This window comes from Lepidothrix coronata, unplaced genomic scaffold, assembly GCF_001604755.1.
Source record: "Lepidothrix coronata isolate B3197 unplaced genomic scaffold, Lepidothrix_coronata-1.0 Scaffold74, whole genome shotgun sequence".
Lineage (NCBI taxonomy): Eukaryota > Metazoa > Chordata > Aves > Passeriformes > Pipridae > Lepidothrix > Lepidothrix coronata.
This window is the reverse complement of record NW_016690254.1, coordinates 938,601-961,137: the sequence shown is the minus strand read 5'-3', so window position 1 is coordinate 961,137 and position 22,537 is coordinate 938,601. Positions and strand designations below refer to the sequence as shown.

The 22,537-nt window shown below is 36.6% G+C and overlaps 1 protein-coding gene across 1 annotated transcript in view; it reads right to left on the bottom strand.

Annotated features, from left to right (window-relative positions):
• UBE3C (ubiquitin protein ligase E3C) overlaps positions 1-22,537 on the bottom strand; it is a 72,631-nt gene that overhangs the window by 5,804 nt on the left and 44,290 nt on the right. The window contains exons 18-22 of the mRNA XM_017819398.1: positions 21,738-21,985; positions 10,313-10,525; positions 2,098-2,286; positions 1,931-1,997; positions 962-1,092 (exon numbers count right to left, since the gene is read on the bottom strand). Coding sequence (XP_017674887.1) covers positions 962-1,092; positions 1,931-1,997; positions 2,098-2,286; positions 10,313-10,525; positions 21,738-21,985 — 848 coding nt within the window. The remainder of the gene's footprint in view (positions 1-961; positions 1,093-1,930; positions 1,998-2,097; positions 2,287-10,312; positions 10,526-21,737; positions 21,986-22,537) is intronic.

Below are 22,537 nucleotides of genomic sequence, written 5' to 3'. Positions count from 1 at the left end.
ATTAAGCAGCCATCTCCACTGCCTCCATATCCAAATCCATGGATGCTCTTTACTGTTATAGGGGATCTAGTTAGTATGTTTTGTGGAGTCTAAGATGATTCATTTCATCCTGAAGTTGACACATGGAGCAGTCAGACAAACTGCCAACTAAAAGTGCCAGTTCCTCTCCTAGGTGTGTCTATAAAAGGAGTGTAGCTGAGCTATAGATTATGGATATTGAAGATGGAGGATATGTTGCCATCCTATGGTAACACCACCACACAGCACTGAATGCTCCCACATTTCAGAGGAAATGAAGTCCACGACTGGTTTTTAACCAGAATTTTGCAGTGCAGTGAAACTCATGGGTAGAATATCCCCAGAATTTAGTTTCAAAATGTCTTCACCTTGCCTTGGCCTCTCTTTAGTTTTATCAGCAGTAGACAAAAAGTTTTCTTCATACTTAAGCTTCCCTGTAAATAGCAATAAAATATTTATCTACAAAGGGTACTGAACTGTGACCTAAAAGCAGGTAAATGTGAATTAGAAGGAAACATAATGCATGTCCTGCTTCAAATGGTTAATTTAAGTGGTTCAAATTTAATAGCTGCTTTTATATCCTCATTTCTCTTTTGCCTAACTTAAAAGACACTATTCTTAACTCAACCCGTTCCTTGAAACTGGTAGCAATTCTGCTTCTGCACAGGAACATGAAATGGCAGCAAGGGCCTTCAATGACACACAGCAAATGCTCTGACCAATGGGTTTGTACGTTTTGCAGTTAAAACGAAAAAAACAGACTAACACTTCATTTAGTATTTTAAAACTATACTTATTACACATGCAAAGTCAAACACTGAAGGTGTTTCAGTAGTGACAGAGGAATACTCTTCTCAAATTGTAGATTCCTACAGATGAGAAAAGCTTGGATCAACATCTGCAGCATTTACAGAAACTTGCCAGGCAGTCAGAGGACATGTACCTTAAATCCCAGAAGAGGGGGTCGAGAGCAGCTTGTTACAAATTTGAGTAGTTTGCGTTTCTCTTCATCAGTGAAGCTTTCAACAACTCTCCAGAATATTTTAATTACAGGATGGTCTGCTGTGTAGCCACCTACAAGGAGAGGTAAATGATTTATAGACAGAATAGTTTTATATAACAAATAAATTCTTCAGGAAAACCTAGCATAAATCCTGAAAAGTTTGGGGAAAATACTGTAACCAGCAGGCTGATATTGCTAATTTCCAGTATCTGCAGATCTCTGACCACTGCATTTTCAGTTTCATTGCTTATTTATGGCTACTGTATCCCTCAGCTTCTTAACAGAAGTTTTCTTCATTGAATCATATTTTGAATTCATTTAGTTTAGCATTTAGCTAACTCCAGATTACTCCAAGAGTGTGCAAAATCTGCAAGACCCAGGATGATACTGAATGAACCAACTTACCTTGAGGGAAGCCCAGATGTGAATCAATGATTTTAGTAGCTACTTTTTGATTACATTCATGATAAATGCAGGGAAAGAATGAAGTAAGATACCTTGCATTTCTCACAAGGAAAAAATATGAGCTCTCTCTTCAGACTGTCTGAGAAATGGTAAGTATCTGAATGTGGTAATAGAAACAACAGTCCCAAAGTCATTTGCAGACTTATTTTCAGATCAACCAGACACAATCATTGACTACCTTTAATTTAGAAAAGGAACACACTCTATCCACTCTAAAATTGCATTTGAGTGAATAAAATAAACTACATATCTCTATTTCCCAGTATTTATAAAACTGGATTGTAAATTTAACCAATCTTCTGAAATTCAGGCCTGTCCACAGAGTTTGGCCACAGGTAACAAGAATGACCCTATAACTTTTTCTTAAAAGTTAGGGAAAAAGCAAGTTTATTTATTCCCAAGTCAGTCATAATACATGTTTTTATACAAGCAAAACATGCTTACCTGAATAATTTGTGAAAGATTTAAGATCATCCAAACTAATAGGAACCTGGGCACCAGAAGTCAGAACCTAACAGAGAAGGAAATTAGACCATTACATTACAGGCGAAAAAAACCAGGATTTATTTCTGTTTAAAGCAACTGTTTTCTGCAATTTTAAGCAGAAGTACCTGTATTTCCTGCTGATCAAACATTCGAAGCCACTCAAGATTCACGACATTGGCCAGTCCCTGACGGAAAGCCAGGCAGTGCTGCCGGATTTGTTTGTTTAACCTGTAGTCTGCCACCAGGTGGATGTAGGCGATGCGGTTGGCGCTGGTAACGGGAATGTCTTTTCCACCTGGCTTCAGCTCCACCACCTACAAACACAGCAGCTTTAATTCTGTGTGCTGGAACCATAAAATTGAACTGCAAAACATTCTAGTAAGTCATGTGTATATTTGAGGTCGACTAGAATATACTCAAGAATATTCACCTCAAAATAGGATAAAAGATGATGAGTTATGAAGGTTGGGCTTTGTTTCTGTTTACTCCTAAGAGCACATTCTATGCATCTGGTTTTTAGACCTAGACCTCCAGCTGCCAATGCAGCTGATCACATGGTCCCATGGTTTATCACCAGAAAGCAAATTTAGCACAGTCAGAGCTCTATAATAGGAACAGTGTGTAATACTAAATTCACCACTCCAAGTCAGACAGAAACTGAGGTGAAAATATTCCCCTTGGCCATCTCACCCCAGCTTCACTGATGCCACCTAGTGCCCTGGAAGAAAGAGCAGCTTGTATAAGCACAGAGCTCACACAGAGCGTTCTCCTTCCTGTTGGATTAGGGCAGCTGTGTGGCACTGGCTGGATTCTTCTCTAACTGTTTCATGCTGGTGGATTCCGCAGGGTCACATTATGGTAAAAGCAATGTCCACTGAGTCAAAATTTAGATTCTGATACAAGCCTGATTTACAGAATGCTCAGCATTCACAACTGCTACTGCTGAAAATCTGAACTACACATGCTCAGTACATTCAACAAAAGTAAAAAACAAGCAAACAAATTTCTTTTTCTACTGAGAAGTTTAACTTTTGTCCTTCAATTACATGGAGGTACCTCAGAATGGAAGAGTCTTTAAAGAAAAGCCCCCAAACCAAAGATAATGTAATTGCATTAAGATCAAAGGATCAAGGGTAGTTGTTATTAAAACACTACAGGCCTTTGCATATTCTAGTCTTTACTGCATGAGGTTAATTTGGTGAAGTAGCAGCCCAGTTGGAAGGGATTAATAGAGTACTAACAGGAGAATTAAAAAACCTGAAAAGCTGAGATACTGTCACTTTCTGAACTCTTCCAGAAACCATTTGTTTTTCTACATTCTGGAGTAATTTTTTTAAAACTGTGCATTTCAGTCTGTGGTAATGATGACATCTTTAGAGCACAGGAATCAAACACATGAATAGCTCCTTTGGTAGCATGATACCTAGTAATGTGAGCTGTTCTAGTGCTAAGCAAAATGTGCAAAATGGTAAGATTAAAAATTCATAGTGCTTTTGAGCATTCAGCTTTTTACTTGATTAATAGTTCTTTAAGGAGAAAGAGACCATTAAGACCTGTGAATTCTGACCTCCCAGGTAACACAGGCCAGAGGATTCTGTCTAGAGATTCCTGTATTTAACTTCATAAATCCATAGATGAGTTAGAGCACATTTTTTAGATATAGGCAGTCCTGTGATGGAGTATCTACCACCTTCTTTGATAAGCTACCACAACCTGAATTACAAAAGGTGTTAAAAATATATCTTACTTCCCACTTTAATCCTTGGACTGCAAACTTCTTGCTTTTCTTAATGCCTACAGTAAAACACCTCATCCATACTCCATCATCTCTGTGAGCAGGTTGTACTGACTATGCTTATACCCTACTCCTGAAAGAATTAAGTAAAAGGAAGGTGTCAGTTTAGCTGTCACTGTTTCATACCCTGCACACATCAGCTTGGTCCCTTCTGAGCGAGTCCCCTTCAGCAAGAACCAGGGACACAGGAGGCAGGAGTGCTCTCCCTGTGAGCCAGTCGGCCACTCCAGGGGTTCAGGCCAGTGTCTGGGGCCACTGATGGGCCTGAGGGTGAGGGTATTTTTGCTGGTGAAGTCCACAAGGAGTATTATTATAAGTATGGGACTTGTTCCATACCACAGTGGAAACAGCTGATGAGAAGGGGCCCTGCTTTCTCCTCTGCTACTGCAGGCAACAATGCAGTCTAGAAATGTACTGTGTTTCCTCCCACTGCAGTAATTTTACTATCACTGGAATTTCAATATTGTCCTATAGCTTAACCAGCTCCTTCCTTCCTCCTCAATTACATCCATGATGTATTACTTATGGGCAGCAACGTCATTAATCTTCCCAGAGACTTTTTTACTGAACTAAAGTAAGCTAGGTTTCTTTGATTTCCTCCTATAAAATACCATTTTACAAAGTCTAACAAGATCAGAAAGCTTTCTCTTACTTATTAAATTCTTGTCCTCTTCACCTTTACAGTATCAGAGCTACCAATGACGTTCCACATGAATGAATCAGTGTTGAGACCTCAACGCCACTAATACTTTGCTTTCTGCCCACTTACAAACCAAACCTTCTCTATTTGTTTTGCCAAACTGCAGAATTCCTTGTTCTTTTGACACTACTGCACCCAATACAATCCCTCTCTCTGAGGGATGGACACACTGAATTGGGCCATATTAAAGCACATTTGTATCACCTAACTCATCAAGCTTCTCTTAAGAATAGGCACATTAACAGCAGACTGACTAATAAATATTACTACATTTGCAAATAATAATGTCTGTAAGCTCAGTATTTACACAAAAATATGGTTGAACTAGCCTCTTTCCTAAAACAGCAAAAGAGAACTACTGGCAGGGTGATTTAGAAAACTGTTGTATTTTAAGATTCAACCCAGAACTAAGTGAAGTAAAACATCTGACCTTCCCTGCAGGTCAGCAAACACAAATAGGACATAGATTAATTTAAATTTGCATTGTAACAGCATTAGCTCCACAGTGCTCTAGGGATGTCAGGAAAGTTGTATTCATTCTGTAATAAAAGCTATTCTCTCCCTATAATGCTCTTCCTGAAATAAGAGAAAAAAAGTGTCGTACTCTTTCTGACCACTAGTTTTAGAAAACAAGACAAAGGGTGTTCTTTTTTAACAAATCCTATTATTCCTTTTATTTTTATACTTTTAATTAGCAAACCTTGATTTCTGATCCAACACTTCTGTACTCCCCTTCCTTCCCACAGCCCTGCATTGCCACAAGGAAGAGTACAGCACTCAGTTAACTGCATTTCCTGGGGTTTTCCAGTGACCTGACCATCCTTTTCAGAGTTTGTCAACGTGAGATTAATTTTACCACTCTTTTGTCAAAGTCTCATCCAAGACTGAGACAAAAGGGATAATGCAGCAAGAATAGTAAATATAGTCTGCCATAAAGGCTAAGAGGGATGTAAAACAGAAGACAGAAAACAGTAACACTGGGTGAGAGTAAAGCTACAGTAAATGTCCATGCAGTTCACCTTCCAGTCATTCAATGTTCCATGGTGTTTTAAAGGAACTACTGCACAATACTGCACAATTCTCACTTAATTGTAAAAGTCAGGAATGATTGTTGAAGAGTTCCTTTTCAAAAAGCCACAGCACAACTTAATACATCTTAAAAGCTTTATCAGCTTATATCTTCACTTTTATCCATCCAATTTTCGCCACTAGATGGTGCAAGGCAATAACACAGGTTACACGGGGCAGCCCACACTAGAAAACTACAGGCTTGTGTCATCACTTTAGTTTCTATTTGGTAGATCTAGAGTTTAAACAAATAAACAAACAAACAGAAGCATTTTAACTTGGTTCATTATCAAAACCTCACTTATTAAAGGCAATCAAACCATACACATAATTTAGACAAGTATTCAGACCATTCAGACAATACCAGATAACTGAATTTGAATCCCTACTCACAAAGTATGTCTTCAAATTGAAAAGTCACGTACTTTCAAAAATCTGCATTTTTTAGTACTGTGGACAGAAGTATTGGATCAGGCCTCTGACTGAAGGTGAGATACACTCCGAACAACAGTTGCCTGCACTTCGGATTTTCTTGGCTATGAATTCAATTATATGTTTCTGCAGGTACACACTAAAAATGTAATCAACTTATATTTATATTCTTATTTAGGAAAACTACCACAGTTTGTGTAAAAAAAAAAAGTAAATCTCTTTTTTACATAGGACTGCAGTTCAAGTGAACAGTTCAGACAATCATTTTGAGATATAATATCTGCTATTTTGAACATTATCATAATAACGAATTAAATACACACCAAAAATCAGCCAAACAGTAAATAACATGTTTGTCAAGCAGAATTCAGGGGATTTGCCTTCTGACAAATCTGTCACAAAAAGTAGAATTGCAATGTGATGATGGGCAGAAAAAGGCAAGTCTCTGTTGGCAGACAAACTTTAAGCTTGCGGCTGCTCACACAGATCTACCAGCTGTAGCTGCTTCCCAATCCAACAGACAAAAAGGGAATATTTAGAGGATAAAGTAGGAAATACTTCAGGAAAAAATATTTTTTCCTGTCATCTAAGTATTCTTTCTCTGTGCATGAAGACACTAGACATGTATCTCTTCACACAATCATAGAACCTCTAGTGCAATTTTACAAAGCTCTCTTACACAGTCAAGAACTCCTACAAACTTGTTTTCCGGACAGATGAAAATACTGTATCTTTTTTTCTTGGGCTCTGATCACTTTTTTTCCTATCACCTCTAAAGTTTCTTCCCCATTCTGAAAATAAGCCAATAAAGGTGGTTCTTTTCTTTCATTCCCTGTCATCTGCTTTCCAGATGTTCAGGCAGGAGATCCAGGTAGGAGATTGCATATCAGTGCCTAAGAATGCATTTGCTGTGTTATGAATCTGCCTGAGAAGGATCAGGCTTTGCTTCTGAAAAACCTCCAAAATAATTCATCTAAGCTGCTGTATCCTGTTACAGAGGTTGCCAAGACAGAAACTTTCAGAACTATTTTTAAGACTTTAAAATTTTCTCTCAAAGAAATTTAAAGGCAAAGAACTCCCCTTTACTGAGTCAGCATATTTTCAGTGACAGCAATGGCATTCATGCCTGTTTAAAAAGCCCAAGAAGGTGTCCCAAAACCAACTTCCATAAGATATGGATTTCATAGGAACTGCTGCCATGGATATCATAGTGCTTTCCTGTGGATTTGTGCTTTTCCACTTTATTTATAGTCTTCTGATCACACTCAGCTTCCGATCCATGTAATCTCAAGAATCAATGCTGGAGAAGACTTGCTGGAGTACAGCATCTAACGTTTCTGAGGGAAGAGGAATGCACACTCGCAACCTCCCCTCTTCCCCTGGACAGCCACAAAACTCACCCTCCTCTCACTCAGAGAAAGGGAGGGTGAGAGGTCTGAAAAGAGAAGGTATTTTCTTGAATTTGTTAACCTTATTCTTACTGCAGACCTTTTATAACCATTTTATTACCATCTAATGTACAAGATAAAGGGAAAAATTAAATCAATATACATTGCTACTTGAAGGCACCTGACATCCTTTTGAGACTTTTTTACTGGCCACCATTTTATGCAGGAGACCCAGGCAGTTGAAATGTATGCTGGTATCACTGCATTAGATAGTTCTTTATCAAAAGCCAAAGCTATTTGGGGTTGGAAGATAAGGTTGATGGCATAGCTCCCCTAATTAGCAGGTCTAATGTGCAAATTATTAAGTACCTTTTTCAACTTCTGGTGAATGCACTTTGACAATAGTTTAATGGGATCTAAAAGCGCATTACAGGATTGGAATCAATACACTGATAATAGAATTTCTACCTTCTACTACTGACAGAGGCAATAGAGCCCCTTTTGAATGTGTCTTTCATTGCAGATAATGCTTCTGTGCCACAGTTGGTGGATGGACACTGCCACGAGGACAGCTATTTACAATGATAGATTTATGATGCATTTATTGGGCACTAATTTATTAAACGCTAAAGTGGTTGTTTAGCTGAAAACTACAGATAATGTACATTCAACATAAGGACTGCAAATTAAGCTCTTTTCCTAAAGTGAATTAGCCCTACCTTGGCACAATCAATTAGTATGCAGTGGTTGCAAGTCAAATAGCAGACAAAATGTATTTACCCATATGAGGTTTATTAAGGTAATGAAATGAAGTATAAGAAGTAACTTCTTGTATTGAAAGGCAGCAGACAGTGACAAGAAGCAAGGTTCTGTTGAACTACACGAACATGCAGTCAGTGCCATAAAAAGACGGTTATACTTCATGGGTACAGTGTTCTCTCTCCAAGTATAAATACAGCAAATCAGCACCAGAATATTTACATTAACTTACATTTCATTTAGTAGCTCAGTAACTTACTATTATATTTAATCTTCCTTTTAAAATTATGCCAAAAAATTACAAATCAAAAGTCTTAATAATATGCCATAGCCCTCAGAGAATTTTAACAAACAAACTGGGCTTCTTGGCAAGAATGCACTTTTTACAACTTTTTGTTGCAGTAGGTAGATCTTGCAATATCTTTTAACTTGGATCTCCCCTTATGTTATTTCTGAGCTATTTCCCTTTTCTATGTCCTTTTATTGAGGTAGGTTCTAACTTGTGTGGCTAATTTTTGAGGACATACTGAGTAGATGTATAAAGTATGGAAACCAAAACCCCTCTAGAAAATATTTGCTACTTTTCATTTTTTATTAGACACTAAACTGGACTGGTATTAGCTGTGACCAACAAAGCTATTATTTTAAGTGCAGTTAAACAAATGGCTTTAGAATTTTGACTTTCCCCTCCTTGAAAATCCCAGGTTATACTGGAAACTACCACCTCGTGTGCTTTGCAACCCAGAACCCAAACTGGGTACTGCAGACCTCAGTACCAGTCACTTAAAGCACAGGGTACAGCAGAGCAGGTGCTTTAACAATGTGCTTTTTGGTGCATTTGTTGCACGTGTCTTTCTCTCAAGTTTTTGAGTGTTTCTCTAAAGACAGAGCAGGTCAGATGGTTTCATATAGGGAGTGTAATCCACGGGAGAAAAGTACACATGGCATATGTTTAATGTTAAACATTACTTATATCAGGCAACTGTTGACTCTCCCCTGTAGTATGCTGCAGGAACCCCAAATCTGAGATACTATTGTAAAACTTAATGCAATCCAGGTATTAGGATCTTCCAAAATGACAGAAAATGGATGACAGAAGAGTAAAATGAAGTCCAAGCCTGATGCTATTCAAGAAGAAGTCTTGGCAGCAGAGAATTCAATCTAACAACTTCCAGAACTAGTTGCTGCATCTCAGTGCTGCTGCTGCATCACGGAAGTTCTCAGCTTCCCTGACCAAAGGGAAACCCCAGAGAACTGCTTAACTCCTAGAGTCTCTGCTTCTTCCTCAAGAGAGGAGGCTCAGTTCATCACTGCTGCACATCACAGTGTGGTCAAGTTTACTTTTTTGAGCCAATTATGTACCATAATCCAGTATAAATAGACCATAAGTAGTACACCATTTTAAATCCTCAAAAATTAAAGAGCAAGCATGACAAAACACTTTACTTAAGGAGGTTAACTGGATTAGCACATAAAGACAGGCTATTAAAGCTCTAGTGACATTTATTTCCTACTAAGAGTGTAAGTGATCTTTAGCACACACAACAGAGCAAACAAAAGCCATAATCAAATTATTCAGTACAATTGCATTAAAAAAAAATCATACTTAAGCACCTAACTAAATGCTTTTTAGAAGCACTGAACACCATTTATCCCCTCTGACTTATCAGGTGTCTCAACACTTTAAAAAAATTGAGAGGTGTAAAAAGAAAAATTAAGGTCGGTCAAACTTCAGGCTCTCTACCTTGAAAATTACAGATAAAGGAGACAATGCTTATCTCACAATAAAGGATCATTTCTATAATTAGTATTTAAAACCATTTTGACAGCTAACTCCAACTCCAAAACCAGGCAGTACTTCTATGGTTTAGATATCATCTAACTTTTGCAATTATTTCAAGTGCCATTGAAGAACCAACATAAAATATTTTGTTCAAGAAATTATCTCAGGCAATAGAACTTTGTATGTATGACTGTTATAAAATAATCACTGTAGTTTACCACAAGACCTTTAAGTCATCATCAAGTTATTTTTTTCAGTACATGATTAGTTACTGTCTACTCCAAATCTTGAGTCAGAATCACAGCACCTTTAAGAGTTGTTTCTTATCACATTTAAATTAAAAAATTAATTAGCAGGGGTAGTAATGATTCATCAGTCATACATAAAAGAAAAAAAAATTGAGAGCCACTCTTACCTGTGCTTCTCCAAGGTCATTATTCACCACAGTGAAGTTTAGTCCAAGTTCTTCCACATCCCCCTCGTAGCTCTTGAGAAAAAGCAAATTTTTGTACATTTCTGGATCTAATGAAGCTAAATGATGAATATCAACATCAGCACTTGTCCCAAGCAATTTTGAGAGGAAAAAACTAGCAAATGGCAGCTCCACCAGCATATTTTCATAAAGAGCCTGAAAAAGAAAGCAATTAAAAAAGCACATTAGATTTTACTGTTGTACATGCAGGAATTCTGAAGGCTACTGTCTATTTCTTAACTTTTCTGTAATTCCTTCTTAATGTGGAGAACCCACCTGCCTGAGTAGGTTCTTCTGGTATGGGAATAGCCCAGATATTGCATGAATTTAAGAATATTCAGTCAAAGTTTGAAATGTGTATATTCTTGTGAAACACTAAGGCCCCAAATCTCACAAATTAATTATGTGGTGATTTAAAATGTAAGGTCACTGCTTATCTGTCATTAATCTTCTTGTCCAAATCACAGAGATTGGCAAGAAAAGCAAAGTTTGCTAAAGGACAATGCAACTGAATCAAGAATGTCTCACAAAAAAAGTTAACATCTTTACTTCCATCAGCATCATCACAAGCAATATTTTTCCATTCATATAAATTGCTACATGTGGGATAGTCATCCCCTTAAAAATAACTCTGCAAACCGAGTACATTTTAAACTAATCCAAACTGTTACGCAGATTCACTGCTGCACATTTTTGGTGAATTAATGGCACAATCAAACCACCCCTCATTTCCAAGCCGAGAGCTTACCAGCTATGACTGTATCATACATCTAACCCTTTCTACACCTGACAATGCTACACCTGTCAAAAGATTACTGAACTAAAAATGCACCTGACCCAAATATGCAGTACTCATGAAAAATGTATTTTTATTGTAAACTGAATGTATCCCCAAGAATTTTCAAAAATGCACAGAACTCCAGCAATACCACTCTCAGTTCATCTACTGTATGAGCACATTTTGATGTCATGCAAAGCAACTTTGCAGGTTTTTCATTAAGTCAGTAACAACTTCCTGACTGGAAGGAAAAAGTTCTTATGGCAGCTCTCAAAAGAAGGAGAAATGGAAACTTCAGAGCTATTCTGAATAAAGAACCATTGCTTTAAAAGTCCCAAAATATCCCCAGCACATGCTCTCTGTCCACAGCCATTCCCATTGTCCAGTCTGTTTGCCACATCAGCATCTCTCCCAAGGACAACCAAATCTTTACAGATCATTGCAATCACTGACAGGCTGATCAGAAAAGGCAACCCCACCATAACATCACTGTAACATCACTGTTCTTCCCCTTTTGACTCTCCAAGAGCAGCATTTTGGCATTACTTAATTCCTCCATAATTTGCTGCAAACTTAGAAAATGAAGCACAATGGGGGGGGAAAGGAAAAAAGAATAAATGTAGCTCTAATCGCTCAATGATATTCCAACAAAGACGTTAAGAAAAATATACACAATTCCTTAAACTTTTGAAAGAACATTTCTATGAGGTGAGTTAGACCTTGCAAAAGAATTAAGAATAACGAGTTCAAAGCCAAAGGGTGCATTATATTTAGAGCCATATGATTTATTCAAGGTGTAGAAGTCGAAATCCTCATTTGTATAGTTGACTTTAAAAGCAAACTAGAGGGATAAATCATTAATTTGCAATGTATAAGGTCAGTGTTTGCTGTTCCTGCATTAGTAACAATAAAGCTATTGTAATTCCTTAAATATATCAAAGCTACCCGAATTTAAAATGGAATTCCATCTATGACTCATAAAATGTAAATGCAGAGGTGTAATTTTTTACACAAGGCAGGTTTAAGCCTTTAGAGCATTTAATATACAAGGACTAATAAATGATAGCACTAAAAACTATGATCACATCAGCTAAATGGATTATAAATTAAATTTCCATAATGTATGCAACTGAAATACAAATGTAGACATAAATCAAGGTATTTTCTAAACACAGGTTAATTACACAAATTCAAAACCTGTCTATTTTTTATGCAAAACAATCCACTTAGCATTTTTCAAACTGGTCTTAAGTCTTCACCACTTGCAACACTTGATCCTAGAAGCCTATCAATAATTCCTTGTCAGGAAAAGCAGCAATAGGTATATTGAAGAAACTTGTATGTTATTTTTCAAGTGTCTGTCTTTTATGAGTGTTTATTGCTAGAAATTGTGCCAAAATGATTTGAAATAAAAAGGATTAATTATGGTAGAAGCTTTTTAATATAAGTGAGTGCAGCTGCAATGCAATTAATGCAAATTGTGACGCTATCAGGAAAATAAATGTGAACAACATCACTGGCTATTTCTGTTTGCTGCCAAATAACTTCAGTAATTTACTACATTAAGAATCAATAAAAAAATAATGCATTTCAAATGCATCACTATCAATCTTCAGGTAGTTCCAAAGTGAACATTTATAACTTCATCTAAAAACTATATAAAGCATTTTTAAATAAACTAAATTGTACAGTTTGAGAATAACTTTAATTACTCCTCCTCTTAGCTAAGTGATTGCAATATTCAAAACAAAGTATTTTTGGAAAGAAGACAAATGGTAGTGTTTTAATTAGTTTGAAAGTCAAGCTGTTCTAACAAAGTTTAATAAAAAATGCACTGAAACTCTGGTAAATAAAGTCACAATGAACTTTGGGTTTCCAATTTACCTTCAAAGAGGTAAATACCACCATTACAGCTCCAGCAGTGTGTACAGATGCTAAGAAATGCTGTGTACAACATGACTAAATAAACTGGAACTTTGTTTTCAGATTCCATCTAACTTTCCTTTTTCTCAGTCAGCATAAATTGATCAAACTTCACATACAGTTGTTGCAGAAAGATGCGATTCCACCCATTCCTGCCAGAGCAATGAAAACAATCAGGTTTTACTGATTCACCTGGGCTTGTTTGCAAGTAGAGGTTGTACAGTAGAGGCTACAGGATCATTATAACATGCTGAATTAGTTCAAAATTTGCAGATTATTTGTGTTGTGCTTTGTTTGGGCTGTTGGGTTTGGGGTTCACAAGGTGGGGTGGCTGTTGATGGACACACATGGGACAGTATTTGAAGTTGAGCTTGCTTTCAAATCCAGTCAGAGCTTGCTTTCAATCAAGTCAGATCCAACTCATAGCCACAGCTGAAACTGGGTAGGAAAAGCAAGATCATGGAGAGAGATGTCTTCTGTTTGCCTCATGAGAACTTCCTGTTCATACACTGCTCCAAGAGATCAAAGCCAGCAAACTTAACCAATTTATACTTTAGAACTAATCTCTTCTCAAACTTCAAGTACTCTCACCCTTTGGCCAGTTTCCTTTAACTCTGATGGGACTGATGCCATTCTATCATGGATTCTGAGAGTTCATGTTCCCAACTTTCGTCTCTGATGAGCCCCTGACTTGACTTCATTGTCTCTATCCTCAAGTCCCATAAACTGCAACTGACTCACAGAAGGCAAAAAATCCAAGCAGGAAGTCATGAAAGGAGCAACTGGTGGTCAAATATGGCATTAGACTTCTAGTTTCTAACGTTTAGATGTGGGGTCAACACAAACACCTTAACAGAGCCTATACAGAATTCTGCCTCCCTGAAAGGCTGGGATATTAGCATTCCAGCTGGACAGAAGTGCCACATTCCCAGGAGTTAAAAGGTTATGCCTGATGAAAACGGCAACCTGGATTCCCCAGCACTATTTCAAACTCATGTAGGTTAGGGATGCTCTTTACACAAAGTTATGACATCTCTAGAAAACTAATAAACTAACTTAATAAAATAACTTAAAAGATTCTGAAACAACAAAACAAAAAAATGTCATTTCAGCCACATGAGCATTACAACACGCTGAATAAGGTTCAAATTGTGTAAACAAATTGACAGCTGAACTAGCTAAATCTCCCTCCCTGTGAGGCAGCTTTAGTGACTTTACTTACACTTTCAGGTCTACAGTTAATTCTCTTCATTTATTATTTCAACTAAAATCTTTCTTAAGAAAAATAATCAGTCATTACTCCTACTTTCCATTAATCCTTTACAACCCAGAACTGTATTTTACAACATAAACAATGCTAAAGTCATATGCCTAGAAAGATGCACGGCTTTTGGGCTGAGGCAGTAAGTGACTGAGCTTAAATTCAATTATTTCCATAATCAGCCCCCAAGACCATAACCTCTTCTATTTCAGTAATTTTAAACAGTTACTATTAAATAATACTTAGCACTTACAGAGTGCAATAGATCTTCAAAGTTGTACAGAACCGTTAATACAAATGATCGAAAAATAGCAAAACCATTAGAACTTCCTTCTACCTTATTATTTATATCCTAGAAATATCACACTCACAAAGCCTCTGGGGACAGCAAAGCATTTTCAACACTAATGAAAAAGATAAAACTAAAAATTTAAGTTACATTAAAATTAACATGTACTCATATTTTTGAAGCATTTTTAAAGCCAGCATTTAGAATTTTATAGGTAAAATAATTTCTTAGAAATATGCTTAATAATGTGTTTTAAAGTGAGCAAAACCAAAATTATATTGTTGCCAATGCCAATATGGTAAAATAAAACTAATTCTCTCAGGTGTGTGTCACAATGCAATGTTTGGGAACTTTAAGTCACTGTTTTCAGCTCCCTGAGCTTTCCAGTAGCAGTCAGTCAGATGTATTTTTATCACCATATTAATAGGAAATTTGGTACATTATCCTCCCTATATCACTGCAAAAATTCACAGCTCACTTTTTGTTCAAATACTGGATGCCTTTTCTGTCTTTAAAAAAGTAGGAGTCCAAAACTCTGCAGCCAGATGTCTGTAATTTGGCTTCTGAGAGCTTTATTCATAGCCCCTGCAGCAGTGCCAATATCACCAGATTTCAAAATAATTTTTTAAGAAAAGAATAAAGCCTTTTTTAAGTTGCTTTTACTTCAGATTCCCCACTCACTGGGAATTTGAAGGTCAGCAAGTACAAGTTCATGGAAGTTGCAGAGATCTGGGGGTTGCCAGACTCAGGTGTGAAGGACCTGCTGTCAAATCTGCTGCAGTCGGTGCAAATCCCTGAAAGGCCTGGCAGGCGTGGGACAAGCACAGAGCAAACTCCTAAATGACTCTTAAACACACCTGCAGAAAAATGTAAGGATTCATTTCCAAAGGCTCCATTGGAGCATATTAAGTGTAATGACCTTGAGTTAATTTTTAATTTAAAAACAGAAAGTCACGCCAGTAATTTTATTCTAAGAATTTAGGACATATTTGATCACAATAATGTTTATTACCTAGAGAGTGCTCCAGACATGCCAGCGTTTGCTGAAAACCACCATTTCATCAGCTTGATACTTTCTTTCTGTTTTAATAAGAACAGTTATCTCTGTAACTTATGCCATATAAATGATATAAATTGCTATTGATGTCGTTTGGGGGGGTTTAAGAGATGGGAAAGGGAAGGACTATAGATACCTGGGGATGCTCTGGATAACTGATAGTTATCATTCATTACTGAAGTTCCAGTAAAGGCTTAATAGATTTTCCTTGCCTCAAATTTAAACATAATTTAGGAAGAACTGAAGATAAAAGGAAGACATCTCCTCCTTATTTAAGTTTAATCTTCTGAAATACTAAAACACTTACTACTCTATAACTAACCTCTGGATATGCTTTTAAGATAAATCTGTATTTTAAAAGCAGTGAAACTAGTCATTTTTAAAGACAGTTCAAACAGAATTAGGAATTTCAGTAAATATTCCAAACTTAATTGATTGAAATGGATGTAGGTGTTCCCAAGTGTGAAAAAAGATCAGGATTCCATTACCACACACTCTAACTGTTTATTTATTCCCTGTCTAGGAACCTGATTTAGAGGCAATAAAATGCAATCAGTACACAAACCAGAAGCAGGAATCATCTGCTAATGGAACTTTTAATTGAGGAGTGACCACTGACATGAGGTAATTCTTTCCATACAGAACTCCTTGCAGAGACCTCTATGCACTTTATCACGGTAAACAATCACTAACATATGCATTAAAGAAAATTTAAATACATTATGACCCAATAAATATCACAATCCATCAATACACACTTTTCCTTCCTAAAGATTTAGAGTTAAAATACCACATTTCAGCAGTCTTTTAGCGCTAGACATATATTTACAAGGTTAGTACTAACATAGCTATTTGTAATCAAAAGATAATTGGTTATTTTAAATGCACCAGTACACAAAGGAATTGTCAAGCTGAATAACTGTGTCAGAAAACAGATTCAGATTAGTTTCCATCTGCATTCATAAATCATGAAATAACTTCCCTCAGGTATCAATTTTGCTCTCTCACTATTGTGTTTCTGCACACAGTGTATAACTAAAGGACCACGCCAGTTCACATGGCAAATTCCTGCTCTGATTCCATTTCAGATGATTCAGGATTTTCCGAGACAAATGAGCATCAGCTAACTTGCTTTTAAGCAAAATGCTGAGTCTATGAAATCATGTGCAGGGTAACTGAAATTAATAAAACAAAGAGTTTATACCAATTACCTCCTCTTTGCATCAGAATCACCAATTTCATACCTACCTTTCTAGGTACTAGTAGTATCAATTGTGGCTGCAGCACAAATCAATTAAGTGTGTACTGATCTAAGCCAAGCCAAAGTGGATCTAATTAAGTGGACAGTAAGAAAAGGGAAAGAGACTAAATATCATAAGGATAAAAATCCCCATCCTTCAACAGTCAGAGAAGAAGTAGCAGTGAAGTGCTCAATGCACCATCCTATCAAATATTCAAGTACACAAAACCCAGGGCTCGTTGTACAGTTTTCTTGCTTTTTCTCTCTGTGAGTTTTTGGCGCAGAAAGGGCACTCAAATATGTTGTCAGAAACATTTCCTTGAAAGTTTTAACTCCACAACTGCATCCTACTGATAATTTAAGAGTTTAGGATCTGATCCAGATCCTGCTGTGAAAAGACTCCCACTGACTCAGTCCATCTTAGATAAGGCCCAAGAATGATTAAGAACTACTTTTGTTTTTCAGGAAAACAGATTCTATAGACACTGCTAGTGTTACAGTTGTACCTCCCAGACAGGCATAATATCTTGCACCACAAACAAGCTATCATAGCTCTATTTAAAGTTACAAACAGGAACCATAAGGCATGCTCTCTAAGACACAGAAAAATAATCTAATCAATAATTAGGTCCCACATCTACTTCTAGGGTAATAAAATCTGTATTTGATATGCTATTATTCTTCTAAAGTTTAATTTTACCAAAGGACCTATTTTATAACTTGTTTTTTCAATTACATGTGTTTAACAACATTTAGATATGTGCACAGAACAGTCTGTTGTATCTTAAATCAGTATAGTAACCTATAAAAAAGTCATACGAAAATAAACAACTTAGACCTTCATCAATATAATATCCACCAGGCCATGGAAATTACTGACCTCCTTTATACCATTAAATATTAATGATCAAAGACTAAAACCTACACTGTCTAATCTATCCATCATCAAAATAATGCTAAAATTCAAAATAAACACATCACTTTTTCTCAGCCTTAGTGCTTCTTCTACGAACATTCTTTATTTGGGTCCACAAAGGAAGAACTCAGTTCAAAACAACTCAAAAGACATTTTGTTCTCCATACTGCTTTCCCAACTGTTTAAGGCAAAAGCTGGGGTTTGGCAAAACAAATTTAAATCTTTTCAGAAAACCTTAGTGTACTCTCAGGACTGCATGTTCTATTGCTTAGAGAAGAGGATTTAGTACTATATTTCAAAAAATAGATGTTCTTCAGCAACAGGAACGTGTGACTCACACGTGCTGTTCAATATGCTGGAATAAGAGAGTTAGAGATGGTAGAATTCAGTATAACCAAAGATGCTGAGTGCATTAACAAAAATCTCTAGTGTCAGAAAAAGTCGCTCTGTTTAAGATGCAAAGACAGTCACTGCAAAACAAAATAAATGCAAGAACTAGCAGGTTTATGTCAAAAAGGAAGAAGAGGAAACCATAAAAATTATCATACTAATCTATGAATTTCCTGCCTAATGCTGATACTTCAAGAAATTGAAGCAAATTATCTTAAGAATTAGCTGCTTGATGTCAAAGAATTCCAAACACAAAGAATGTCCTTTTCCACAACATCTGTCACAGTAGCATCGTTGAATAAATGCAAATGTAAAGTGAAAATGGGGAAAGATAATACAGTATATACAACACTGAGTTTAGGTCTAAATGTGGTGAAGTTCAGATGTTAATTCTCTGTCACTGTTCTACCAACCACTCTTTCCATGTTTGCAGCAGACCACTCAAGAATCAGTATGGAGAAAATCCTCATTTAATATTCCCAGGTGCTGCTTCCAAATTTCCTCGCTCTGGCTACGTTGCTTGAAATTTTGGCAGCCTGTCAAAATAGCAACTTTTGTGTTCTCCTGAGCCAAGTCCACTACGCTGCCAAACCTGCAGCAGGAAAGTCTGCACATGGAAAGAGTTTCAGTGCTGCCAGAACAACTACTGCATGTGGAAAGGAAGTGAAACCACATCAGGTGCCTCCCCACAGCCCAGAACTACCTTGTAACAGAGGAAAAGGATTAGAATGTCCAGACCATCCATTCTTCTGGGAGACCACATGGGACAACAAGACCGTACTTTCCAGAGAGGACAAGAAAGAGAATTTGGGGCTAGAACTCCTCTGCCTGAGTGTTCCTGAGAGCCCAAAACACCTTTGGCTCTCAAGCAAAGCCTGGACTCTGGGAGTCACTGCTGTGCTTCCAGTGGGCACCAGTGAGAGGTTCAAGTTTCCAGCACCTCCAGTGGTGGGAGACTGTTACCAGGAGGGTGCTCGGTAAGCTGAGCTTTTACTTTTAAGGAAGAGAAAGGAAAATGCTTAAAAGGCACCAATGCTAAGATAATATTTACATTTCAGAGTAAAGTCACTGAAAGTTGAGAAAGGTAAACTTTGGAAGTGTTTGAGTAGCTGTTGTTTAAGCAAACTCATTTCTGCTTCTTTTTTTTAAGAATGATTTCAGACAACATGTGCAATTACACGATCACATGGTATTACTTCTACAAGACCTCATTCAGTGACTATAAAAGTTTCATGAACAAGCCATGCAGTTTACACACAGATTTTAACTTCTTCACTAACTACAAAAATACACCCTAAATAGTCAATAATTTATCTAGGGTTAAAATAATTAACTTTTTTGATACACTGTCTTTAAAGGTAAGTTTTAAATTTTCATATGTTTCTACTTCTGAACTAATTAACAGAGAAAATGCCAAGCTGTTAGAAACTTCCTGATAAGAAGAAAAACTGAATTGGATGTAACTCTATGGTACTGAAAGCTAAATGCATTTGGATATTAGGATGAAATGGTTACCAAGAGACAGATAAATTCTATAAATTATTATATTTTAATGTATTTGTTTTCTGATAATATTGAAGCTTCTTAGGTGAGAGTTTCTGGTGGCAGCACTCTTTACATACTGGTTTCCACAAATAAGAAATTGCTGTGGATGCCTGATTGCTTCCTTTGCATTATATCTATTTTGTTTACAAAGGGGCTTTTAATAATCCACTATTGCTTTCAAATAACTCTGTGCAAAGCATTAAATGGACACATTTTTGAAAATGGATGAGTGAGTATTCAATAACCTAACCAAGATCACAATACTGGCAGGTTTTGAATAGTATGGTCGTGCCTTATCTTTCTGTTTAATTCATTAAGTCTCTAAATACACTACTAAAAAGGTGTCTGTGCACCTGGATAGGAGTAATTATTAAGTAACACTGTCAGTTCTTACCTTATCTAAACACACTGCAAAATCAAAAACAATTTATGCTTTCAAAATGTTAAATAATAGATCCTTGGATTTTAAAAAGACAAAAGTAAAACTATACTTGTAGCATTTTGTGAGATAAAACACATGTTGCAACTTCTGTCTCTATAGGATTATTTGGAATTCAATTACAGAAGGCAATGTGTTGTTTTGACAGAGGAAACTGAAGATACAAAACTACAATCTTTTTTTTTAAATATTGTTTCAAGCCTCGCCTATCAGTTGATCCCTGCCCCATTCACAGATATACACAAACCATTTTTGTGGTGAAGTAACTTCCTTACAATACCACAGTATTTCCTTCCCCACTCCAAAAATCTACACATTCAGAAAGAACATAAAGACTTGGATATGTAACACTGGTCATAATTACAAACTATTGTATTAGTACTGAATCCATCTGCCATTAAGAGCAGGAACATCATTCAAAGACTATTTCATCAAAATGGCCAATTTGAAATTTCCATTTTTAGGAAGTTTGGATATGGCAGTAGCTGGGATGCACGAGCAGAGAATTCGCCTAAAGTGGCAGTTCAATCGAAATCAGTTGACTGGCAACTCTCAAGAACAGCACTGTTTCAACAACTCAAGTTTGCCAACAACATCCTCTTAAATCACTTCCAGCTACACTACAAAGACATCCAACTGCATGTTAAATCTCACTGCAAGTGAGCAGGATTTTACCCTCCAAAATAATTCAGGCAGATAAATGAGACTTTTACATCTAAAATACCTTCAGTTTTAGATAGCTAAGTAACAGTCACTGTTGTTTTCTTCTTTTTCTGAAATGGAATTTGTATTCCAAACTTTGTTTCACATTACAAAAATTATTTCAAGGGCTTAGAATTAAATAGCCTCAGTACTAAACCCAACCATAAAAGAAACTTGAATGTAATTAATGTCTGCAATGGTTTCTCACTTTTTTTCCTTCCCCCTTTAATTTTTCATCTAGCTCAACAAGTATCTATTAGCCTTTGAACATTCACATCACCAAAATATCAAGCATTAAAACTCAAGAAATATGCAAAATGTACCAAACCCCAAACACATTAAGTGAAAATTAATTTGCATGTGGCTCTTAAGTATGGCAAATGCTGATGGCAGATTTTAAATGCTAGCTAGAATTCTACACTTTATACAATTAGAAACTTTTTAAAATATTACTTTCATATATTCCAAATGATGAAAACGTAATGGCAGTCATATTCCAAAAAGGTCTAGGTTAAAAATCACCATAAGCAGAGTTGATCTGCTGCCTTCAATCAACTTAACTTTAATCAACAGGATATACACAGAAGCAAACATATGCACACTTTGCTCAACTGGCAGTCAGGATACAGCAAACCCTGTGTACTTCTCAAGTATGTAACTTATTAAAAGGAACAGAAATAATGTTCAGACACAACATCTCAAAGTTATTTTTCCTCAAGACTAGGAAAACCATTATTTTTTCCCATCTACCCAAATCCAAATAGAAAAAACCATTACTGAATAATTTCAGTACTGCTATAGCTTTATATTCTACACCACTGTTTTTACCTTTCCAAGCATTCTTCCAAGAAAGTAGTAATGTCGGGCATATGAGTCTCCAACGAGCATCTGTGCAGCAGGATTAGGGTAAAGAAGTCCCTCATTGGTGGTCTTAAAAAATCCCTGGTTAGGGTTAAATCCTGATTTGAGTAGTTCATTCAGAAATTCTCTGAAAATCCCACCACCATCAATCCCAGCTTCATCAAGACCATGGGCATTAAGTAAATGAACACGAATGCGCTTTTTTAGGTCAGGTTCTGCAGAGAAAGGAGAGAGACAAACTCAGATGCAACCATCTGCTTCAATTTTGTCTGGATAAAAACACATGTAACTACACATACAAATGTATCTAACGTTATATTAAAAACTGAACTAGTACATAGTAGCAAAAGTCCATTACTGGCTTGAATTTTGGAATATCCAGTTTGTGAAACTCATTTTGTAGACAGGGTCTTGCTTTAAGAGTCATTGAAAGAGGAAGTGGAAAGACACTAGATAGAAGAAGAAAAAAAATCCTACAAGATACTTGAAAAAGGCCCAAGAATAATTTGAAAATTCTGTTTGTGAGTGCAAGATTCAGCGTCCTCCTGCCTGAAGAGCCATCAATAAGCACTGCATTCCCATTGACTCTACAGAGCCCTGGCTCTGTGTGAGTACACACTGCACAGCACTGTATATACAGACTCAAGGAATCATTAAGGTTGGAAAAGACCTTGAAGATCATGAAGTCCAACCATCAACCTACCATCATCACCACCACGACTGCCATTAAACCATGTCCCTAAGTGCCATATCCACATATTTTCTGA